The sequence below is a fragment of the Octopus sinensis genome, linkage group LG8 (genome assembly GCF_006345805.1).
Source record: "Octopus sinensis linkage group LG8, ASM634580v1, whole genome shotgun sequence".
Lineage (NCBI taxonomy): Eukaryota > Metazoa > Mollusca > Cephalopoda > Octopoda > Octopodidae > Octopus > Octopus sinensis.
This window is the reverse complement of record NC_043004.1, coordinates 89,411,301-89,435,434: the sequence shown is the minus strand read 5'-3', so window position 1 is coordinate 89,435,434 and position 24,134 is coordinate 89,411,301. Positions and strand designations below refer to the sequence as shown.

Here is a 24,134-nt window from a genome sequence, read left to right as displayed (position 1 = left end):
ATGCCGGCTTTTCCTGCTGACATGCATTAGCTAGCTGAGTCATCACAGTCTGAGTCAGTTCTTATTCAGAGTTACTACCCTTGTAGATGAACTCTTGAGAACCATCTCATTTGTATTGGGATGTCAAATAAATTTGTTTTCTTTTTGTATTTATTTTAATCTATTTTTTTCTTCAACAATTTAAAAAATATCAGTGATGGTATTGACAAACAATTGGAATGTTGGTTAGAAGTTGGGAACAATAAAGGAGAATATATTATTGACTAATTTCTTAAAATAATTGGAAAAAAAAACCGACAAATGAAGAATTTTTCTGACAACCTAATACATTCCATTTTTGACATGGTTTCTATTGCTGATACCATCTTATCACTAACCATCTTACAGAGTGTACTAGGTTCATTTTATTGTAGCACCAGCTCTAAAGAGGTTGTTTTGTGTTTGGCAAGACAAAAGAACACTCAGCTATATTTTGTCTCCACTCATTTGCCAACAACTATACAGAATGTACTGAATGCATTTTTATGGTGGTAGAAGCCACTTTAATAGTGCTCCACTATTAGTACACTTCAAGAGTGGGGTCCCTGTTATTTGTATCATCTGAAATATTAGTTTCGTCTTTTAAGCACATAACCAGTTTCTTGGTGGATAGGAATGTTGTTTACTGACTTGATCTTTTAAGTATATTCATCATCGTCATCATCATTGTTTAACATTTTAGTGAGAAACAAAGCATAGATAACAAAGAAGAAAAGAGGATGGTGATGGTGATGAGGAGGAGATGGGGTTAAGGGGATTGAAGAGGAAAAGTGAAATAATTTCAAAATTTACCTTAAGAAATGCTTTGACAGATTTGTACCAGCCTTATTTCAATTTGCCTTTTATCCTTTCAAGATCATTAAATTAAATACCAGGTTGGTGTAATCAAAGCTATTGCCCCAGTAAGGCTGCAGTCCAAAGACTGAAACCAGCAAAAGAATAAAAGCATATATACATTAGCAATTAAGCAACAAGCTGGATGGACTGCCACAGCTGGAGTCAGCACATATTTAACCCTTTTGTTACTAACCCAGCCAAAACCGGCTCTGACTCTGTAGTAAAATGTCTTGCTTTCATAAGTTTTGAATTAAAATATTCCACTAAGCCTTAGTCACAATTTACGTTCCTAGCACTAGCTTAATGATAACTAAGTTATTTTACTAAATTCTTTGTTATATTTAAAATAATTGAAAGAAAAAACAGAGCATCTCAAAATAAATATGGTAACGAAAGGGTTAAAAGTACTGCTCACCAAGATGAATTGGAGAAGTGCATTTTGTTTGTTTTATTTCATTGTCATTTATTTCTCAGCTTCCTCTCATCAGAGAAGGAGAGCTGATCAATAAAATCAGTCAATCTCAAAAGCAAAATCAATCTTAACAACAGAATTAGAACTCTGTGTTGTCTCTACTGGTATTGATATTTGCAACAGTACTATCATTATCCAGTGTGCTGGAGCCATCAAGGGCTGGTGATATCTTGCATTTACAAATCTATGAAGTGCTGCTCTGTTGTTGATGCAACTCATTTTTATTTGAGTGGACTGAAGCACTGTGAAATAATGTAACGTGCCCAGGAATTGAACCTATGATCTTATCATGAGTCCAACAGCCTAACCACAAGGCCATGCTCCTTGATTTTCGAAGCTGATTATATTAAAATCTATAACTTTAATAGATAGGGAAACTTATGCCGGTGGCTCGTATAAAGCACCATTCGAGCGTGATTGTTACCTGCGTCGCCTTACTTAAACTTGTGCTGGTGGCACGTGAAAAAAAATTCTAGCGAGCGCATTGCCAGTGCCACTGGACTGGCTCCTGTGCAGGTGGCACATAAAAAGCACCATTTGAGTGTGGCCGTTGCCAGTTCTGCCTGACTGGCCCTCGTGCCGGTGGCACGTAAAAGCACCCACTACATTCTCGGAGTGGTTGGCATTAGGAAGGGCATCCAGCTGTAGAAACTCTGCCAGAGCAGATTGGAGCCTTGTGTAGCCATCTGGTTCGCCAGACCTCAGTCAAATTGTCCAACACATGCTAGCATGGAAAGCGGATGTTGAATGATGATGATGATGATGAATAGTTTTTCTCTACCTTCTATTACATGTGAAACTTCAAATGCTAGTCTATTGTACCCTTGAGATAATTCATTTTCCACCTTTTTTGCTTGTGAGCTGCCTCTCTGTCCCCCAATGAAGGCTTATAATAGCTGTACTTTGCTTCCTTTTCTTTTCTTTTCACAATCTATATATTCTTATTATTTGAAATATTTATATAATACAGGCAATCGTCATTGAAGCCATTTCTGAAATAAAATCTGAATTGGAGACATGGTAAGTCAGTTTGCTTTCAGATATTATTTTTTTTGTGATTCTTCGACATTTCCATCTATTAAGTGATGATATATAAGGTATGAGATATTTAGGCACAGCTATTTTGGCGCCACCTATTTAGTTGATTCACTGCTGACTTTGATGTTTTTCTTACTCTTGTGAGCATCTAGTTATGTTTGTATGTGTTATGTCTCTCTCCCCCTCTTACCCTCTCTTTCTTTCATTCCCTCTGTATATGTATATTTCCGAGTGGACCTGTGTGTATGTTTGTGTTTACTTCCAACGCCACAACGCATTGTCACCTAAACAAGCTCAATGCTCACTCAACTGTGCCAAAATATCAGCATCCAATCAGCCAAATCATCTCATTCTCTGTATTGTGTGTGTGTCATCATCATCGTTTAACGTCTGCTTTCCATGCTAGTATGGGTTAGACGATTTGACTGAGGACTGGCGAACCAGATGGCTGCACCAGGCTCCATATATATATATATATATATATATATATATGTATGTGTGTGTATATATCTGTGTGTCTGTGTTTGCCATCACTTGACAACCGATGCTGGTGTGTTTACGTCCCCGTAACTTAGCAGTTTGGCAAAAGAAACCAATAGAATAAATGCTAGGCTTACAAAGAATAAGTCCTGGGGTCAATTTCTTTGATTAAAGGCGGTGCTCCAGCATGGCCGCAGTCAAAATGACTGAAACAAGTGAAAGAGTGCATTCATGCATGCTTGGCAAGCTTCTCTATAGGCATAGTTGTTTTGTTCAAGAACTTTGCTTCCTGGTCACATGGTTTCAGTTCCTCTGTGTGGAACTGTAGGCAAGTGATTTTTGGTAAATGGAAACTGAAAGGAGCTCAGGATGTGTGTGTGTGTGTGTGTGTTACTGTCTCCTTATTTTGATACTGCCCGATAGATGTAAATGAGCAACACTGTCAGACAACTGGCATCCTTTGTTTCCAATCTTCCATGAAGCATGTCTGGCCATGGGGAATATATCTTTGCTTGGAAACAGACGAAGGTTGGTGACAGGAAAAGCATCTGGTTGTAGAAAATCTGCCTTAACGAAGTCCATCTGATCCCATGCAAACATAAAAATGCAGATAATGAAAATAATAGTGATGCTAAATGATTTTGTGTGATTTCAGTATACCAAACATAGAATCACAAGCACTAGAGCATATTCATGCCAAAGAAATAATCATGACATCAGGCTGGTCCAAATCTGTTGAAGCATTTCTTAAGGTGAGTTTTGAAATTACTTCACTTTTATTCTTTCATCACCATTCTCCTCATCGTTGTTGTCATCGTCATCATCACTCTTGTTCTTTGTTATTTATCTTTGTTTTCTTTCTCCCTAAAACTTGTAAAGAAAGTTTCAATGGTTAAGTGGTTAATGTGTTCCCACCTCTCTTATAAATGTTGTACCATATTTAATGAATTGGCGGCGAGCTGGCAGAAACGTTAGCACGCCGGGCGAAATGCTTAGCAGTATTTCGTCTGTCGCTACGTTCTGAGTTCAAATTCCGCCGAGGTCGACTTTGCCTTTCATCCTTTCGGGGTCGATAAATTAAGTACCAGTTACGCACTGGGGTCGATATAATCTACTTAATCCCTTTTTCTGTCCTTGTTTGTCCCCTCTATGTTTAGCCCCTTGTGGGCAATAAAGAAATATACATATTTAATGATGCACCCCAATTTCAGCAGTGCTTATTCAGAGAAAAAAAGTGTTTATGCATTAACCCTTTGGCATTCATGTTACTCTGTCAAATGTAATGCATATTTATTCACATTGTTTTGAATTATGTGATACTTTGTAGCTTTGAAATTTTGATGATGTGATTGTTTATTTTCAAAATGACAATGTAGAGGAGGTGTGAGGAGCCAGGCCTGGCTGCTTTAACCCTTTCGTTACTGTATTTATTTATTTTGAGATACTCTGTTTTTCTTTCAGTTACTTTAAATGTAACAAAGAATTTAGTAAAATAACTTTATCATTCACCTAGTATTAGGAACATAAATTGTGACTAAGATTCGGTGGAAGATTTTAATTCAAACTTATGTAAACAAGACATTTGTATTCATAGCCAGAGCCGGTTTCAGCTGGGTTGGTAATGAAAGGGTTAAGCATAAAATGTGTAGAATATTTGGGTTAGATATAGCTGGTTTAAATGCTTAAGAGTTAACATAAGTAATATTTAAAGCAATCAAGGCAATGATCCAGAATTGTTAGTGCATTGGGCAAGATGCTTAGCAGCGTTTTGTCAATCTTTACATTCTGAGTTCAAATGCAGCTGGGGTTGACTTTGCCTTCACCCTTTCAAGGTCTATCAAATAAGTACCAGTTGAGTACTGGGGTTGATGTAATCGACTAAGCCTCTCTCATTAACTTACTGGCCTTGTGCCAAAATTTGAAACCAATATTTAAAGCAGTCTGGTAGTACATTAAAAAAAACATTACAGAATTTTCTTAGATGTAACAGAAAACATTGCTGCTCATGGCCTGGCTCTCTGTTGGTTATGAAGATGATTGTTCCAGTTGATTCGCTCAACAGAACAGCCTGCTCATGAAATTTACATGCAAGTGACTGAGCACTCTACAGACACATATTCCCGTAATATAGTTCTCAAGGAGATTCAGCGTGACACAGATTGTGATAAAACTGGCCCTTTGAAATATGGGTACAACTCATTTTTGCCAGCTGAGTGAATTGGAGCAATGAGAAATAAAGTGTCTTGCTTAAGGACACAATGCACTGCTGGGAATTGAATTCATGACCTTATGATCATGAACTAAATATCCTAGCCACTAAGCCACTATTATTATGGAGTCAAGTGGGGTAGAAGAGCCCTGGAATAAAATAAGATTACCGTAGTGAGTGTGAGGGAGAAAATTAGCTTATGAGAGGACGAACTTCATATATAGGGCTTGGGATGATTTAAAGCACCATTTGAGTGCAGTCATGGCCAATGCTGCCATGCTGGTGGCACATAAAAAGCACTTGCTACACTCTTGGAGTGGTTGGTGTTAGGAAGGACATCCAGCTGTAGAAACCTTGCCAGGTCAGACTGAATCCTGGCACATCCTCCTGGCTTGCCAGTCCTCAGTTGAACTGTCCAACCCATGCCAGCATGCATAAAATTAACTTATGTTTGATTAAAATTAATTTGCTGTTTTTTTTCTGTGTTTTACATTCCTTGCAAAACATGGGGCAGATTGTTTGTAAAAGTTTACCTTTCAGTAAAAGTTGGTGCTAAGCTACAAAAGGTTGTGAACCCTTGTACGTGATGTTATTATAGACTTATCCCTTTAGCATTCAGATTACTGTTATTGTTCAAATTACTAATGCATTATATTGTAGCTTTAAGATTTTGATGATGTGATTGCTTAGTTTTAGAATGACGTTGTAGGGTAGGTGTGAGAGGCCTGATCTGGCTGGACTTGAACATAAGACAAGTAGACTATTTGAACAAGATATGGCCAGTTTAAATGATTACAAGTTAAGCAAATTTCTATTTTGTTTCAGTTTATTTTGTTAAATATTAATAAAACTAGCTGTTGCCCCTATGTCACTTAATTGATTGATATTATAAAATTATCTATAAATAATGTCTACTTCAACAGTTTCTTATGCCTGGACTAAATGAAATATTTCACTCATTCTCGCATTGAGTATAGATGTGACAATCATTAAAAAAACATTTATCGGGTGCAGGCATGATGTATTGGTAAGAAGCTTGTTTTGAAATAGCATGGTTTTGGTTTCAGTCCCATTACATGGCACCTTGGGCAAATATCTACTCCATCCCTGGACTGTCCAATGCCTTGTGAGTGAATCTGGTAGAGAGAAACTGTGGAAGCTTATCATTTATAAGTACTGGGGTCGATTTGTTCTAAACCCTTCCAGGTGGTGCCCCAGCATGGCTGCATGTCATTGACTGGAACAAATAAGACATAAAGAAAATTATGATTCTTCTTGTCTATTTCTCCATGTTAACATCAATTTGAATGGATTTGTCAAACATATCCATTAGGATTTCCTGTAATATAGTTTTTCACTTTCCCCTGTCTGTCCATGGCATGGATACTTTCCTCTCGCAGCATACAACACTTTTACAACTATTTGTATTAGAATCTCTCCTTTACATTGATTGGCATTTTTAAAGATGTTGCTGCTCTCTAAACTCACTTGTACCTTGTCTTTTACAAAAATTAATATGGTACATTCAATGAATCCTCTTCAGCACATTTCTGTTTAGTGTGGCTGTGGTTAAGAAGCTTGCCTCCCAACCATGTCATTTTGGGCTCGGTCCCACCATGTTGCACCTTGAGTAAGTGTTTTCTACTATGACCCTGGACCAACCAAAGCCTTTGAGTTGAGTTGGTAGACAGAAACTAAAAGAAGCCCATTATATACATGTCTTTGTACATGTAATATATTTATTCTTTTGTCTTTTGACTGAGGCCATGCTGGAGCACTGCCTTTAGTCAAACAAATCGACTCCAGGACTTATTCTTTGGAAGCTTAGTACTTATTCTATCATTCCCTTTTGCTGAACTGCTAAGTTACGGGGGACGTAAACACATCAACATCAGTTGTCAAGCAATGGTGGGGGGACAAACACAGACACACGCACAAATATATACATATATATAAATATATATATATGTATATATACGATGGGCTTCTTTCAGTTTCCATCTACCAAATCCACTCACTTTGGTCAGCCCAAGGCTATAGTAGAAAACACTTGCCCAGGTTCCATGCAGTGAGATATATATGCCATAAAATATGGTATCTACTATATCTAGCAGATCTTCTCAGTGGTGTATGGGCTATGTTTCATGAGTTGGTGTGCTACTAACTACTTTAGTGCATCTGTCAAATCTAAATCTTGTTAATCTGCTAGAAGTTACTCTGCATCTTTTATGTACAATGATTATACTAAGTGCATAGTATTTTGCAGTTATTTCTAGTATTTTTGTGCAAATTCACTTCACAGATGGTATTAGCAAATGAGCTCTTTTACTGATTAGAACTATAATCTTTGTCTTGTGACTTTCAGACTTTTGGAGCTATCAGTCTTAATCTTCTTTGTGCCTCCTTCATACATAGTTGAATGATTCTTGCAAACAATTTAACTACATATAGTGCCTATGGTACTCATTATATTACAGACTGTGAAATCAGGTGAACAGCCTTCTCTAGGTTGGTTGGCATCCTTTTTGTCTCGGGAGACAATGGAGTTGTGCATAAAGTAGTCTAGTCCGGCTTTTACATTTCATGTCCTGATACATTTCCTGCTGTGGCTGTGTAGTCCTATCCTGGACAAACACTCCCTCTGGCAGGTACCGCAAATGTAGCGAAGACTGTTCCTGGCTGGTTGTAATGCCATAGTTTCTTGTTGACGTCTTTTCTTGTCTTTCCATTTCTCCTCTCTCTCTCTGTCACTCCTTTGTATTCCCTCTCTTACGGTATGTTGCCATTCTCCACGGTTGCCGGCAACTGCCTCCCAACCACTAATATTGATGTTGCAGGCCTTCATGTCCCTTTTGCAAACATCCTTGTAACGTAGGAGTGGTCTACCCACAGACCTAGTACCCCTAGCAAGCTGTCCGTAGAGTATGTCCTTGGGGATTCTGCCATCTTTCATACGGCTCTCATGCCCAAGCCATCTCATACGTCTCTAGGTTGACAAGTACAAATATAGAGTTGTTTGATCTTTTGCTAAGAATTCTTCTTATAACTTTCTTATCAGAAGTATGGCATTTGTAGTTCCATGGTCTGATGCAAACCCTAACTCTGTCTTGTACCAAGTTTACTAAAACTTAATTACTTTGAAGATTAAATCTACAAATGGATATGTGGCTGTGTGGTAAGAAGATTGCTCCCCAACCACATGGTTCTGGGTTCAGACCCACTGTATGGCACCTTGGGCGAGCATTTTTCTACTATAGCCCCAGGCCAACAAAGGCCTTGTGATTGAATTTGGTAGAGAGAAACTGAAAGAAGCCTGTTGTATGTGTTTGTGTGTGTGCATGTGCGTCTGTGTGTTTGTCCCCGACCACTGATAATTGGTGTTGGTTTGTTTACGTCCCCGTAACTTGGCAGTTTGACAAAAGGACATGGTAGAATAAGTACTACACTTAACAAAAAGTACTTGGGGTTGATTTGGTCAACTAAACCCTCCAATGTGGTGCCCCAGCATTACCGCACTCTAATGACCGAAACAAAAGATAAAGATAAATGATATCATTTTAAGAGCTTCTGTGATTCCTTTTCCCATTGAACCTTTTTCTCTTTGCAGAGCAGTTCATAATGATATTGTTACTGTAGGTAATCTACATTGTTTTCAATAAGTGTCTACATAGCCTGGTGCTTTTTATAAACTTCTTTTAACTAATCCCATTGAAACTGATCTCAGTATTTGACCCAAAATATTTTCTGAATCACTTAAAAGTGAGCTCTTGTTGAGTGAAGTTTATGACCTAGTTTATATATTAAGTGTCTCATTTCATTTGTATTGTCAATGCACTTCTAAAAACATGTAGAAACTACAATTCTTGATGCTTTCATTTGTGTCTAGATACTAGCTTCATTGTTTAACTGTAGTGAGAAAGTTCAGTCATATGTTTTACCAGAGATACTATGATAGAAACTTAATAATATGTATATTGGAACAGATATGATTATTTTTAAAAATAAAATCCTCATATGCAGACAAAAAGTGAGAATCTTCAGCCAGGTTGTAGATGAAAAAGACTTCAAAGTTGTAAAAAAGAAATAAGTGAGTTGATAATAGAATGTGTTTGTGTGTGTGTGTATGTCATCATCAACATCATCGTTTAACGTCTGCTTTCCATGCTAGCATGGGTTGGATGGTTCGACTGGGGTCTAGGAAGCCTGGAGGCTGCACCGGACTCCAGTCTGATCTGGCAGTGTTTCTATAGCTGGACGCCCTTCCTAACGCCAACCACTCTGAGAGTGTAGTGGGTGCTTTTTATGTACCACCAGCACAGGGGCCAGAGGAGGCTGGCAACTGTCACAATCGGATGGAGCCCTTTACGTGCCACCGGCACGGTGTTAAAATCATTTCCACAATGACACTTCAGTCTTAGACAAAAAAATAACAATTTTTATCATTGCAAGTGTGGCTGTGTAGTAAGAAGTTTGCTTCTCAACCACGTGGTTCTAGGTTCAGTCCCACTGTGTGGTGTCTTGGGCAAGTATTTTCTGCTAGAGCCTTGGGCTGACCAAAACCCTGTGAGTGGATTTGGTAGACAGAAACTGAAAGAAGCCCATCCTATATCATCATATATATATATATATATATATATATATATATATATATATGAGTGTGTCTTTGTCTGTCCCCCACCATCACTTGGCAACCAGTGTTGGTGTGTTTGCATTCCCGTAACTTAGTGGTTCAGCAAAAGTGACCAATAGAATAATTACCAGGGTGGAATTACAAAAAAAAATAAGTACATGGGTTGATTCATTCAGCTAATATTCTTCAGATTGGTGTCCCAGCATGGCTGCTGAGGCTATAATTAGAAGACACCCAAGGTGCCATATAGTGGGGCTGAACCCAGAACCATGTGGTTGGGAAGCAAGCATTTTACCACACAGGCACACCTGTGCCTATGATAATGGTATTTATATAATTACCTTCCGGAATGTTTTGTTTACATACTTACTATCACCATAAAAGTCATTATCGTATTCTTCATTTATATTCATCCTTACATACTGACAGGGAATAGATGTATCTCTTCTAGTATAGTATCTTACTATTTTTTAAAGTCCTTCACCATCTGATATACTTGTATTTGTTTTTGTTTTTCACTAGAGTGCAGCTCGGAAACGAAAATTCCAGGTCATGGTAACTGAAGGAGCACCGTTTTTCCACGTAAGTTGTTTATGATTTCTAGCATTAGTGTTTAATTATTCAGTCATACACTGTATCATAACTAAATTACACTCTGACATTGAAATCATTATCAGTATAACAGTATAGTGTTTAGTGAACATTTTTATAAAATATTTCTTGTAGGATTGTCATTTTTATTTTCTGAAGATTTCCTAATGAAATTTTTTTTTTTTCATTTTTTCTTTTAAATTTTCAACAGGGTCAAAAAATGGCCAAGAGTTTGGCTGCCAGCAACATAGAAACTACATTGATCACCGATTCTGCTGTATTTGCTATGATGTCTCGGGTGAACAAAGTAATTATTGGAACTCATACAGTATTAGCAAATGGAGGGTTAGTATACACTGTTCTTTCTCTCTCTCTTACTTTTTCCTTCATAATGTTTATAGTGGAGTCATGAGTAAAAGGCAGACTGTATGACACATGTGTACAAACAGCCATGCTCCATGGCAGTGAAACATGGGCCGTGACTGCTGAGGACATGCATAAGCTTGCAAGGAATGAAGCTAATATGCTCCGACGCATGTGTAATGTCAATGTGCATACTTGACAGAGTGTAAGTACCTTGAGAGAAAAGTAATGTATATATATATATATAAATAATGTGTGTGTCTGTGTTTGTCCCCCCACCATCGCTTGACAACTGATGCTGGTGTGTCTATGTCCCTGTAACTTAGTGGTTTGGCAAAAGAGACCAATAGAATAAGTCCTGGGGTTGATTTGCTCGACTAAAGGTCGTGCTCCAGCATGGCCACAATCAAGTAACTGAAATAAATAAAAGAATGTACATATCATTGTTCATTTATGAATGTAAATGTAAAAGTTATTTTATTAAATGCAGCCGTTTCTTGATTGTTTATCCAGAATTAATGGAGCCGTGCATATAGCTTGTTTAATTAGAAATGTAACAAAAGAGTTATCGTCATCACTTTCCCAAGCTTACATGGATTATAAAGAATTCATTGAGGCAGATTTTTTTCCTATGGCCAAGTACGTGTGTATATATATATATATATATATATATATATTAGAAGAAATGAGGTACTCAGAAAATCGGATGGTTTATATTTACAGATATTTATTTGTATATTACATTTTTTATATATATATCATATCACTTAGATCATTAGCGCTTTCTCCCAACCCCACTAGAATGAGAGAAAGCGCTAATGATCTAAGTGATATGATATATATATAAAAAATGTAATATAGAAATAAATATCTGTAAATATAAACCATCCGATTTTCTGAGTACCTTATTTCTTCTAATATATAATACCTGTACATCATCTCCAAACCTTCCGGTATATATATATATATGTATGTAGTATGTAGCAGGCTTCTACCATATCCACTTACAAAGCCCTGGTTGATCTAGGGGTTTAGTAGTAGAAGACTCTTGGTGAAGGTACCAAGTAGTGGGACTGAACCTAAAATCACATGTTTGGGGAGCAAATTTCTTTACCACACAACTATGCCAGCACCTATTAACAACACTGAAATTTTGAATTTTAATAGCAACGATTCATCTCAGACTGTGAGTCATAACATTGTGCTATTTCTATTGTAGGCTGAAAGCAGTTCAAGGAAGTCACAGTATTGCTCTAGCTGCCAAGTATCATTCTGTACCGGTGAGTGATATATTTATTCTTACCTTAAATTTAGATTGAAACACGAAGATGACACTCTACAAGTTTGTTGAGATACTGAGTAACAAAACTATGTTCATGCTGTATGGTATATAAGGCGGCGAGCTGGCAGAAACGTTAGCACGCCGGGCGAAATGCTTAGTGGCATTTTGTCTACGGTTTTGTTCTGAGTTCAAATTCCGCCGAGGTGAACTTTGCTTTTCATTCTTTCGAGGTCGATTAAATAAGTACCAGTTATGCACTGGGGTCGATATAGTCGACTTAATCCATGTGTCTCCTTGTTTGTCCCCTCTGTGTTTAACCCCTTGTAGGTAGTAAAGATATAGGTATATAAATTAGCTGTTTTAATACCAATCTGTATGAGACTATCCCTGGTTCTTTGATAAATACTTCCAGTTTCAAAGTGACCTGATGCAATGGATCACAGACTGGCAACTGAAACTGGCTGTGGACAAGTGTACCACCATGCATTTTGGGAGAAAAAACCCTGCGTTCACTTACTCCCTCCACAACACTGATATCAAGAAATCCTCTTGCGAGTGTGACCTAGGCATCACTGTCAGCAGTGATTTGCGTTGGTCAAAGCATATCTCTAAGATTGTCAGGAAGGCCGAGGGTGTCTTGGCATCACTCAGCAGGTCTTTTGTTAGCCGCTCTCCAGCCATCTATTTAAAACTGTATACAGCTATGGTACGACCACACTTGGAATTCGCATCATCAGTTTGGAACCCCTATCTTGCACAGAACATTGACCTCCTGGAATCTGTCCAGAGACGTGCAACCAAACGCATACCCTCCATCAGACACCTACCATATTCTGAGCGTTTGTTTCGCTGGGCATGGATTCACTGAAGCTCCGGCGTTTGGCGACGGACTTGGTAAACACCCACAAAGTTATCAACCACCTCACCAACAACAACACTGAACACCTTTTTGATCTCCATGTGTCTAACACACGTGGACATGCCTACAAAGTCAGAAAACAATACAGCTCCCATGACTTTCGGAAACATTTTTTCACGCCCAGAGTTGCTGAAGCATGGAATAAACTGCTGCGTCAGTTGTTGACTGCCATGACACTGCATCTTTTAAGGCCCTCATGCTTTCCGAAATCCGCCGAAACTACACCTGATTATATATACACTTTAGATGAGTTGTAGTGCACCTGAGCACTGTACACAATTATTATTATTATTATTATTTAAATTAACACTTTTGATACCAACCTGCCTGTGACAAAGTTGTTTTACTAAATTTTGTGTTATTTTCAAAGACAGTGTATTTCAACAGAAATATGGAACAAAAGGGTTTACCAATTTTATTGATGAGCTAGGTATATTAAATATCTTCCTATCTGTCTATACCTATTCGTTTGTATGTATGCATGTATGTTTGTATATGTATACATGCTTGTATGGCAGTAAGGGTTGTCTATAATTATCTCATGATGTGATGATAAGGAGTCCACACACACCCCGTATATATATATATATATAATATATATATGGGAGTTAGTGTGTGTGGGCTCCTTTTCTTCACATCATGAGATAGTTATAAACAGCTTCACAACCATACAAGCATATTTATATATATATATATATATATAGTAGAAATATGTTATGAAAAGAAAATATAAAATACATGTGGAAATGTAAGGGTAAAATATGAAAAATCAACGAAAATGCATATTGCAAATAGAAAAAGGCTATTTATGACAGGTAGCGACAAATATATACATTTAGATTGACTGGGGTAGTAATACGAGTCATAAAGGTCATTATTATGAGATGATTGTAAGATGATAATAAAGTAAGAGAACAAAACGAACCAATGTATATATATATATAAAATATGCATGTACTCATTTACTCATTTGACTGCGGCCATGCTGGAGCACTGCTTTTAGTTGAGCAAATCGACCCCAGGACTTATTCTTTGTAAGCCTAGTACTTATTCTATTGGTCTATTTTGCCGAACTGCTAAGTTACGGGGACGTAAACACACCAGCATCAGTTGTCAGGCGATGTTGGGGGGACAAACACAGGCACACACACATTCATATATACATATATATGACGGGCTCCTACCAGTTTCTGTCTACCAAATCCACTCACAAGGCTTTGGTCTGCCCGAGGATATAGTAGAAGACACTTGCCCAAAGTGCCACGCAGTGGGACTGAACCCAAAACCATGTGGTTGGTAAGCAAGCTACTTACCACACAGCCACTTGATCAGCTTCTTTCAGTTTCTCTTAGCCAAATCCACTCACAAGGATTTGGTCAGCCTGGGGCTAGGGTAGAAGATACTTGCACAAACAACTACCTTACAATGGGACTGAACTCCAAACCATTCGGCTGAGAAGTAAACTTCTAAACCATGCAGCCATAAATATGATAAAAAAGCTTAAATATACAAAACAAAAAGTTGGTGGGGAGCTGATAAGCTGATGCCAAAAGACTGCACAACCTGTATAATTTTTGATTCTAAATGATGATATTAAAGTTGAATTCCATTTAACTCTATTATTATATATTTCTTTATTGCCCACAAGGGGATAAACATAGAGGGGACAAGCAAAGACAGACAAAGAGATTAAGTCGATTACATCGACCCCAGTGCGTAACTGGTACTTAATTTATCGACCCCGAAAGGATTAAAGGCAAAGTCGACCTCGGCGGAATTTGAACTCAGAACGTAATGGCAGACGAAATACGGCTACGCATTTCACCCGGCATGCTAATGATTCTGCCAGCTCGCCGCCTTTTATTATTATAGCAAACAGCCACAAGCTGTGGATTATTTGAGTGATCACTTATAAGTAATGAGCTAAGACTTGAACCAGGAGATGTTGGTTCAGTTGTCATTTGACATTTTTATGGTGAATTTCTTATTTTTCTGTACACATCCAAGTTTAATATCTAGAAAAATATATAGTTACAGGTGTGGCTGAATGGTTTAGAGGCTTGCTTCCTAACCATGTGGCCTTGGTTTCAGACCCACTGTAGCCCTGAACTGACCAAAACTTGCGAGTACATTTACTAGGTAGAAACTGAAAAAAGCCTGTTGTGTAATATATATATATGTGTGTGTATGTATGCATATGTGCATGCATGTGTGTATGATTGTAAATGATCATCATATAAGTGGGGTTGTTTGTTTCTAGTTTTCTGTGGAAAACATATCTGGTCATGGGATAGTATTAACTTGCTTGAAAATGGGTGAGGGTTGGCAACAGGAAGGGTATCCATCCATAAAAAAATCTATTCAATAAAATCCATTTGGCCCATACAAGCATGAAAACGTGGATGAAAATAAAATGATGATAAAACATTTAGAGTCCAACAATTAACGCCATACCATCCAAACATGGTCGATGCCAGTGCCCCCTGACTACTGGCTCCCATGCCAGTGGCACGTAAACAGCATCTACTACACTCTCGGAGTGGTTGGCATTAGGAAAGGCATCCAGCTGTAGAAACCTTGCCAGATCAGATTGGAGTCAAACCATCCAACCCATGCCAGCATGGAAAGCGGACATCAAATGGTGATGATGATGATGAAAGTAGCTGCTTTCACATCACAATCATCCGTAAATCATCACCATCATTCAATGTCCACCCTCCATGGGTTGGAAGGAGCTCACTAGGCAGAAGACTGCGCTATGCTTTGCTGTTTGTTTTGGCATGGTTTTTACGGCTGGATGCCCTTCCTATCACCAACCACTCTACTCCACTCCACATTGGACTGAGTGCTTTTAACATGACACCAGCACAGGTGAGGTCAGTTTTGGTATGGCTTTTCTTTTTTTTACAAGTGGATGCCCTTCCAAACTCCAACCACTTTACAGTGTGGACTGGATGTTTTTTATGTGGAACTAGCACTGGCAAGGTCACTAAGTAAATTACGGGCATTTGGTGTGGTGGTTAAGAGCACGGGCTACTAACCTCAAGATTCTGAGTTCGATTCCAAGCAGTGACCTGAAGAAGAACAATAATAATAATAACAATAATAACAACAACAACATTGAAAAATACCTTAGGAATGAGAACCCAGGTTCGAAATGTCCCCAAGACACCTGAAGAAGGGCGGAAGGCATATCAGGCGAAATGTTGTGTTAACAACAAACAAGGTGTGGACAAATATCCGTCGAATGTAAATAAGGTGTCTTGCTGTAGAAGAGTTAACCTATTTTTGTCTTTGTAATGCTTCATATTTTCTTTGATATAGAAACTTTAAACAGTATGGTGTTTACTGATATCTTGCTGTGAATTATATATTTTCTTAGTGTCAGATTTTTTTAAATACTTTCACTCAATGCCTAAATACATTTGTTGATTTTCATTTATTTATTTATTAAATTTTTCTTCTTTTTTTTTGTTTTAGCTGATAGTAGTTGCTGCAATGTTTAAACTATCTCCTCAGTATTTGTGTTCATATGATCAGGTGTGTATTATATGCTTTTTTGAATACTTATTCATAGTATTGGGTTGTCCGGAAAGTTCATGCCAATTTTTAAAGGAAATAAAAAGGTCAATAAATACTTGCCATTACATTTTTAATCAACCAAATATGAACCATTTTGTTGCACACTGCATCTCCATCTTTCCTTTAGCTTGAAAATACCCTCTTCCCAGAATTGAGGGGGTTTCATTGCAAAGAATTCATCAAGGTATCTTTTTACATCATCCAAGGAATTGAAATTTTTACCATTAAGACTATTCTGCAGAGACCTGAATAAGTGGAAATACGAAGGAGCAATATCTGGTGAATATGGAGGGTGGGGTAACACATCCTAGCCGAGCTGCAGTAATTTTCGTCTGGTTCCCAAAGCATCAAGTGCCAAAAATGAACTTTCTTATCTTCCATTTTAAAGGGTTACAGAATTAACACAGGTTATAGGAACACAAACCTTCTTGCACGAAAAGATAGCTTAAACTGTGCTCTAAATGGAGGTGTAGTCAAATCCTATTTTCTGGACTCAACCATGTTCTAAAATAATTTGAAAGGTAAGCTACTATAAATAGGCATGAACTTTCCGGACAACCCAATACATACTTTTCCATATATACTGTGTCATTTGAATAAGCGTTTGAAAATAATTGCTATGTAATCTGTCTGTCTGTCTTTCTGTATTTCATCTTTAAACAGTTGTCATCATCATCATTTAACGTCTGTTTTCCATGCTGGCATGGGTTGGACAGTTTGACAGGAGCTGATAAGCTGAAAGGTTGTTCAGGCGCTGTGTCTGTTTTGGCATGATTTCTACAGCTGGATGCCTTTGCTACGGCCTGCTATGTTACAGAGTGTATTGGGTGCTTTTACACAGTGCCGTCATGGGTGCTTTTTATATGGCACCAGCATTTATGAGCCTGTGAGGTTAGGGATGCTGAGCTGGAGAGGGATGCAGGGGACGAGCCTCTAAGCAAGGGAAACCACGCTTTTACTTAGCTTGATGTGACTTTTCAAGCACAGAAAACTGCCAGGGGTCTCGGTCTTTTGTCATCCCCTCTGTGAATCCCAACATCTGTAGATTTTTATGTCCTTTTTTTTCCTCCCATAAGGCAGAATTTTTGTGAGTCTAAGTGGGAGTTTGCAGTCAATTGATTTGATCCTGTTGTATTACTGGATTTAGTTTGATCAATAATAGAAATATGAGAAGTGAAGTTGATTCTGTTTAGATAATTAAATAATATTAGGAATTATATTCTTTTATTCTTTTACTTGTTTCAGTCATTAGATATTGGCCATGCTGGAGCACTGCCTTGAAATATTTTTAGTTGAATGAATCGATCCCAGTACTTATTTTCTTTTTTAAAACCTGATTCTTATTCTGTCAGTCTCTTTTGCCGAACCACTAAGTTTCAGGATGTCCTTCCTGCTGCTAATCCTTACCTACCTTTCTAATAAGGGATATTTTATTCCATGTGTCTTTGGAAACATGAAGCTGGTGGCTGCCTCTTTAACAGAGGAACTGACAGCAACATAATTGCTTGTAAAGCTCAAATGTAAACAAACATACAGGCACATACACACACATACATATGCACAGAAGTTTGTTTCCCAACCATATGGTTTGGGGTTCAACCCCATTGCAGGACACTTTGCTGTCTTCTACTAAAACCTAGAGTCAACCAAAATTTTGTGAATGAATTCAGTAGACAAAACCAAGAAGAAGACTCATGTATTTATATACTTTTGTAGGAGACATTTGCCCAAGGTGTCCTGCAGTGTGATTGAACTCAGAACAATATGGTTGGGAAGCAAACTTCTTAACCACATAGCTCTATCTCTGCCTTTCTTATTTTTACACTGTATTGTCTTGTTCTTTTCAAAATGCAATCCATTCTCTGAATAAATCTTTCTTTGCTTTCAGGATGCTTTCAATCGTTTCGTGAGTCCCAATGATGTTGTAAAATTCTCTGAGAGTGCCATTGTATCTAAAGTACAGATCTGCAATCCTGTCTTTGACTATGTTCCCCCAGAACTTGTTACTTTGTTTATTTCTAACATGTAAGTTTATCATCGTCTTCATCATTATTTTTCCCCCTTTTCTGCTGTATGGTATATATACTTTATCTCTTTGTTTTATTGTATACTGTGTATACTTTCTACATTATTTTATTTATTAAATATATATATTATATATTATCAATAATAATAAAGGGTAAAATTAATTAATCAATTAATAATTATTAATTATTAACTATTAATAATTCTACCGAGTAGTTTCAGCATGTTAAAAGAACCATTAAACTTAAACAACAATTTTTATATAATTATGAGTATAATTATAATTAGGGTTCAGCAATAAATTTACTTCACCACATACCAAAAATTTAGAAATAGCAGTCAAACACCTAGCTATTTCTCTATCATAAGAGAATCTCTCAGATAACATATACTCAGTATATTGAGTGTATGTTATCTGGGAGATTCTCTTATGGTAGAGAAATAGCTAGGTGTTTGACTGCTATTTCTAAATTTTTGGTATGTGGTGAAGTAAATTTATTGCTGAACCCTAATTATAATTATACTCATAATTATATAAAAATTGTTATATATGTGTGTATCATCATCATCATCATCATCATCGTTTAACGTCCGTTCTCCATGCTAGCATGGGTTGGACGGTTGTGTATATATATATATATATCTTTTACTCTTTTACTTGTTTCACTCATTTGACTGCGACCATGCTGGAGCACTGCCTTTAGTTGAGCAAATCGACCCCAGAGCTTATTCTTTGTAAGCCTAGTACTTATTCTATCGGTCACTTTTGCCGAACCGCTAAGTTATGGGGACGTAAACACACCAGCTTCGGTTGTCAAGCGATGTTGTGGGAACAAACACAGACACACAAACATATACACACATACATACATATATACATGACGGGCTTCTTCCAGTTTCCGTCTGCTAAATCTACGCACAAGGCTTTGGTCGGCCCAAGGCTATAGAAGACACCTGCCCAAGGTGCCATGCAGTGGGACTGAACCTGGAACCATGTGATTGGTAAGCAAGCTACTTACCGCACAGCCACTCCTGTATATATATTATATAAATATAATCTCATTCTGTGTAAATCCCCACACTTTAATCTCTGTTTTTGTATTGTCCACTTCATTTGTTGCCCTTGAAGAAATCATCATCAATGTTTGATATTACTTTTGAGAACATTTTGTATTTTTTAAATCTTTTTTAATGTAAACTGATCCTTTATTGTGTTCTTCTACTTCCAGAGGTGGAAATGCACCCTCCTATGTATACCGGTTACTGAGTGAACTATACCACACAGAAGACAATGATTTAGATAAAGTGTTTTAACTTTATCCTCCCCCCATCCTACAAACACATCTACACATGTCTTTTTTTTTTATTTTTACATCTGTTAAATTAAAATCATTAAATTTACATTTCCTACATTAAAAGAAATAACAGCTTTGTTTTATATTGTTTTTGATTTCGTTTGAGAACACCAAGGTGTTTTGATTTTCATTTTGCTTCCTTTTACCCTCTAGCATTTAAAGCAGTCATATCTAGCCCAGTTAATCTTCCTGTTTAATATCCAAACCAACCAGATCTTGACTTCTCACACCAATCCTACAATATCATTCTGAAAATAAACGATCACATCATCATCATCGTTTAACGTTTGTTTTCCATGCTAGCATGGGTTGGACAGTTCGACCGGGGTCTGCACCAGGCTCCAGTCTGATCTGGCTGTGTTTCTACAGCTGGATGCCCTTCCTAACACCAACCACTCCGTGAGTGTAGTGGTTGCTTTTTACGTGCCACCAGCACGGAAGCCAATTATCGAAATTTTGAAGCTTCAGGATAATGCATAATTGATTAGGAAGGGCATCCAGCTGTAGAAACACTGCCAGATCTGACTGGCCTGGTGCAGCCTTCGGGCTCCCCAGACCCCAGTTGAACCGTCCAACCCATGCTAGCATGGAAAGCGGACGTTAAACGATAATGATGATGATTCAAAACAATGTTAATAAATAAGCATTGTGTACCAATCACAAACTGTGGAGGGAACCTGCGGAAGATGTAGATCCAGGAAGACATGGAACAAAGTGGTGAAACATGATCTTCAAACATTGGGCCTCATGAAGTGACTAAGACCTTTGGTGATATGCCATACTTGCAAAGACCTGTCAAGCCAAGTGAAATTGTAGTCGTGGCTGATGCTGCTGGCACATAAAAAGCACCCTTCAATCGTTGGGCCTCGTGGAGGTGATAAGTGACTGAGGTCTTTGGCAATTTGCTTTGCTTGAGAAAATGACAAGTGACTGAGACCTTTGGAGATATTCTGTACTTGAGAAAACCCATCAAACCAAGTGAAATCATGGTCATGGCTGATGTCAGTGTCACGTAACAAGTAACTGTGCTGATGCATGTAAAAAGCACCTGCCGAATGTTGGGCCTCATGGAGGTGATAAGGGACCGAGACTTTTGGCGATATGTTGTGCTTGAGAAAACCTGTCGAGTCAAGTGAAATCAGTTGAGGCTGATGCCGGTGTCCTGTAACTTGCATGTAAGAAGCACCCATTACACCCTTGGGGTGGTTGGCATTAGGAAGAGCATCCAGCTGTAGAATCCATGCAAAATCAGACTGGAACCTGATGCAGCTCTCTGGCTTACCAGTTTCAGTCAAACCGTCCAACCCATGCCAGCATGGAAAGTAGACACTAGATGATGATGCATGTGACAGACACATGTGAATGCAAAAAGGTTTAAGCTTTTTTGATTCTTATGTAGTTATGACACTGAACTTGCTTGATCAAGCATCTTCACAAGTAAACTGTATGTTGTAATGTACTGTATTTGATGTCATATAAGATTCACTTTTTCCTCCCAAGAATATCCCCAAAATGTAGGTGCATGTGTAGATGAATGTTTCCCAAACACATGATTATAGGTTCAGTCCCATTGCACAGCACCTTGGGCAAGTATCTTCTAAAGTTTTCAACTATACATAGAAACTGAAAGAAGCTGATCATATGTGTGTGTCTTTGTGCCTGTTTTGTCTCCCCTCCACCCACCCCCCAACATTGCTTGACAACTGGTGTTAGTGTGTTTACATCCCTGTAACTTTGTGTTTTAAGCTCAACAGACTGATAGAATAAGTACCAGGCTTAAAAAAAATAAGTGCTTGGGTCAATTTTTTTGACTAAAAAAATTCTTCAAGGTATTGCCCCAGCATGGTCATTGTCTAATGACTGAAACAAGTAAGTGGTAAAAGATACAAGATAAAATCACTATGGAGCCTGTATGTGAAGTTTGGCTCTCCATAGGCTTTAATGCTCTAAAAAAATGGTTAACCTCTTTCTAGAAGTAACAATGGGTTTGCATAGGGCCAACATCCCTACCAAGAAAAGAAGCAAAGTTTCAGAATCATCAATGACAATTCGAAACCGACAAAAGATTAGGAGAGGAAGGCCTTCCTTCATGGTTCAGTGGTTAGAGCATCAGGCTCATAATCATGAGGTGGTGGGTTCAATTCCTGGACTGGGTTGTGTGTTGTGTTCTTGAGCAAGGCACTTTATTTCACATTGCTCCAGTTTGGTCATCTGTAGAAATGAGTTGCAATGTCACTGGTGCCAAGCTGTTTCAGCATTTGTCTTTCCCTTGGATAACATCAGTGGCATGGAGCAGGGAGACTGGTATGCATGGGCAACCACTGGTCTTCCATAAACAAATTTGCCTGGACTTGTGCCTTAGAGGGCAACTTTCTAGGTGCAATCCCATGGTCATTCATGACTAAAGGGGTCTTTGCCCTTTACCTATGAACCCATAAGGGGAGCGGAAGATTGGACATAACTGGAGGCAGGTACAGAGGCAAAACTGAAAAAGTTGTGGTGAAAGGGTACAGCAGGGATCACCACCACCTGCTGCAGGGAGCTTGTGGAGCTTTAGGTGTTTTCGCTCAATAAACACTCACAATGCTTGGTCTGGGAATTGAAACCGCAAGTCCACTGGGCCATTACACCACAGACACAGGTGTAGATGCGCAGAGAAAACACTGATAAACGTATTTGGAAGACACTGACTTCTACTATTCCTGCTGCTACAACTATTACATTTCTTTCAATTCTTGTCAACCATTGACTTTACTTATATATATATACATAGTGAGCTGGCAGAAATGTTAGCATGGTGGGCGAAATGCTTAGCGGTTTTTCTTGTCTTTACATTCTGAGTTAAAATTCCCTCGAGGTCAACTTTACCTTTCATCCTTTGAGGTCAATAAATTAAGTACCAGTTGCATTTTGGGCTCAGTCAAATCTACTGGCCCCTCCCCCAAAATTTCAGGCCTTGTGCCTAGAGTAGAAAAGAATATATATAGATAAGCATAGACATAGCTGTGTGGCTCAAAAGCTTGCTTTATAACTAAATGGTTTTAGGAACATTCTCACTGTGTGGCACTTTGGGCAAGTGTCTCCTATTATAGCCCTGGGCTAACCAATGTCTTATGGGTGAAATTGGTAAATGGAAACTATTGAATCCTGTCGTATATATATATACACACACACATATATACATAAAATTGCTGTCTTCCACATATACAGGCTTGTTCTTTCAGGTGCTGGTGCTACATAAAAAGCATCTGTGCCAATGATGCATAAGTGCACCCATGCTGGTGGCGTGTAAGAAACACCCAGCCCACTCTGTTAAGTGGTTGGCATTAGGAAGGGCATCCAGCCATAGAAACCATGCTATAACAGACTATTGGAGTCTGGAAAGATCCATGTCAAATCATCCAACCCATGCCAGCATGGAAAGCAGACATTAAAGGATGATGATGATATACGTATATTTGTGTCCCTCCTCCCATTTGACAACTGATGTTGGTTTGTTTATATCCCTGTGACTTTGTGGTTCAGCAAAAAATACCCATAGAATACGTACTAAACAAATACTGGGGTCAATTTGTTCAGCTAAACCCTTTGCAGTAGTGCCCCAGCATGGCCACAGTCCAGTGAGTGAAGCAAGTAAAAGCAAAAAGATGTATGTGTCCTGGTATGGCCAAACCATTGGTTTGTCTGATGATTCTGCTCGTCTTTAATGCTAGTATTAGGTGAAAAGTAAAAAATAAATAAATAAATAATGTTTGTGAAATGGTTCTCAAACTAATGGTATTTATATTTTGTTCCATGATAACTATTCAAAATTGGAATAAGATATATTTATATGAAAGAAAAATTCATAAAAATAGCATCAGGTTATTAAAAATTGATGAGTCAATATAATGAAGCTTTGTATATTCAACTAGCAATGCAAGGTAACCAGATAAGGCGGCAAGCTGGCAGAGACATTAGCAGACCGGGTGAAATGCTTAGCAGTATTTCGTCTGTCTTTACGGTCTGAGTTCAAATTCCCTCAAGGTCAACTTTACCTTTTACCCTTTCAGGGTTGATAAATTAAGTACCAGTTACGCACTGGGATCGATCTAATCGACTGGCCCCCTCCCCCCAAATTTCAGGCCTTGTGCCTAGAGTAGAAAAGAATATAAGGTAACCAGATCTTATAAGAAGCATTCCATGTTTTATTGAAATCATGCCCCTAGGCCTACATTATTTGATGGTTTTTATTATTATTAAGGCAGCTGGCTGGCAGAATTGTTTGCACACCGTTAAATGATGACAACTGTTTAAAGATGAGATACAGAAA

The 24,134-nt window shown here is 38.1% G+C and overlaps 1 protein-coding gene across 2 annotated transcripts in view; it reads left to right on the top strand.

Moving 5' to 3' along the window:
• LOC115215046 (translation initiation factor eIF-2B subunit beta) overlaps nt 1-19,907 on the top strand; it is a 29,754-nt gene extending 9,847 nt beyond the window's left edge. For both annotated transcript variants that reach the window (XM_036505567.1, XM_029784183.2), the window contains exons 6-13: nt 2,319-2,368; nt 3,522-3,618; nt 10,228-10,287; nt 10,508-10,641; nt 11,879-11,939; nt 16,341-16,400; nt 18,331-18,467; nt 19,697-19,907. In XM_036505567.1, the coding sequence (XP_036361460.1) occupies nt 2,319-2,368; nt 3,522-3,618; nt 10,228-10,287; nt 10,508-10,641; nt 11,879-11,939; nt 16,341-16,400; nt 18,331-18,467; nt 19,697-19,781 (684 nt within the window). In that variant the 3' untranslated portion in view covers nt 19,782-19,907. The remainder of the gene's footprint in view (nt 1-2,318; nt 2,369-3,521; nt 3,619-10,227; nt 10,288-10,507; nt 10,642-11,878; nt 11,940-16,340; nt 16,401-18,330; nt 18,468-19,696) is intronic.
• The last annotated feature ends 4,227 nt before the right edge of the window (nt 19,908-24,134 follow it).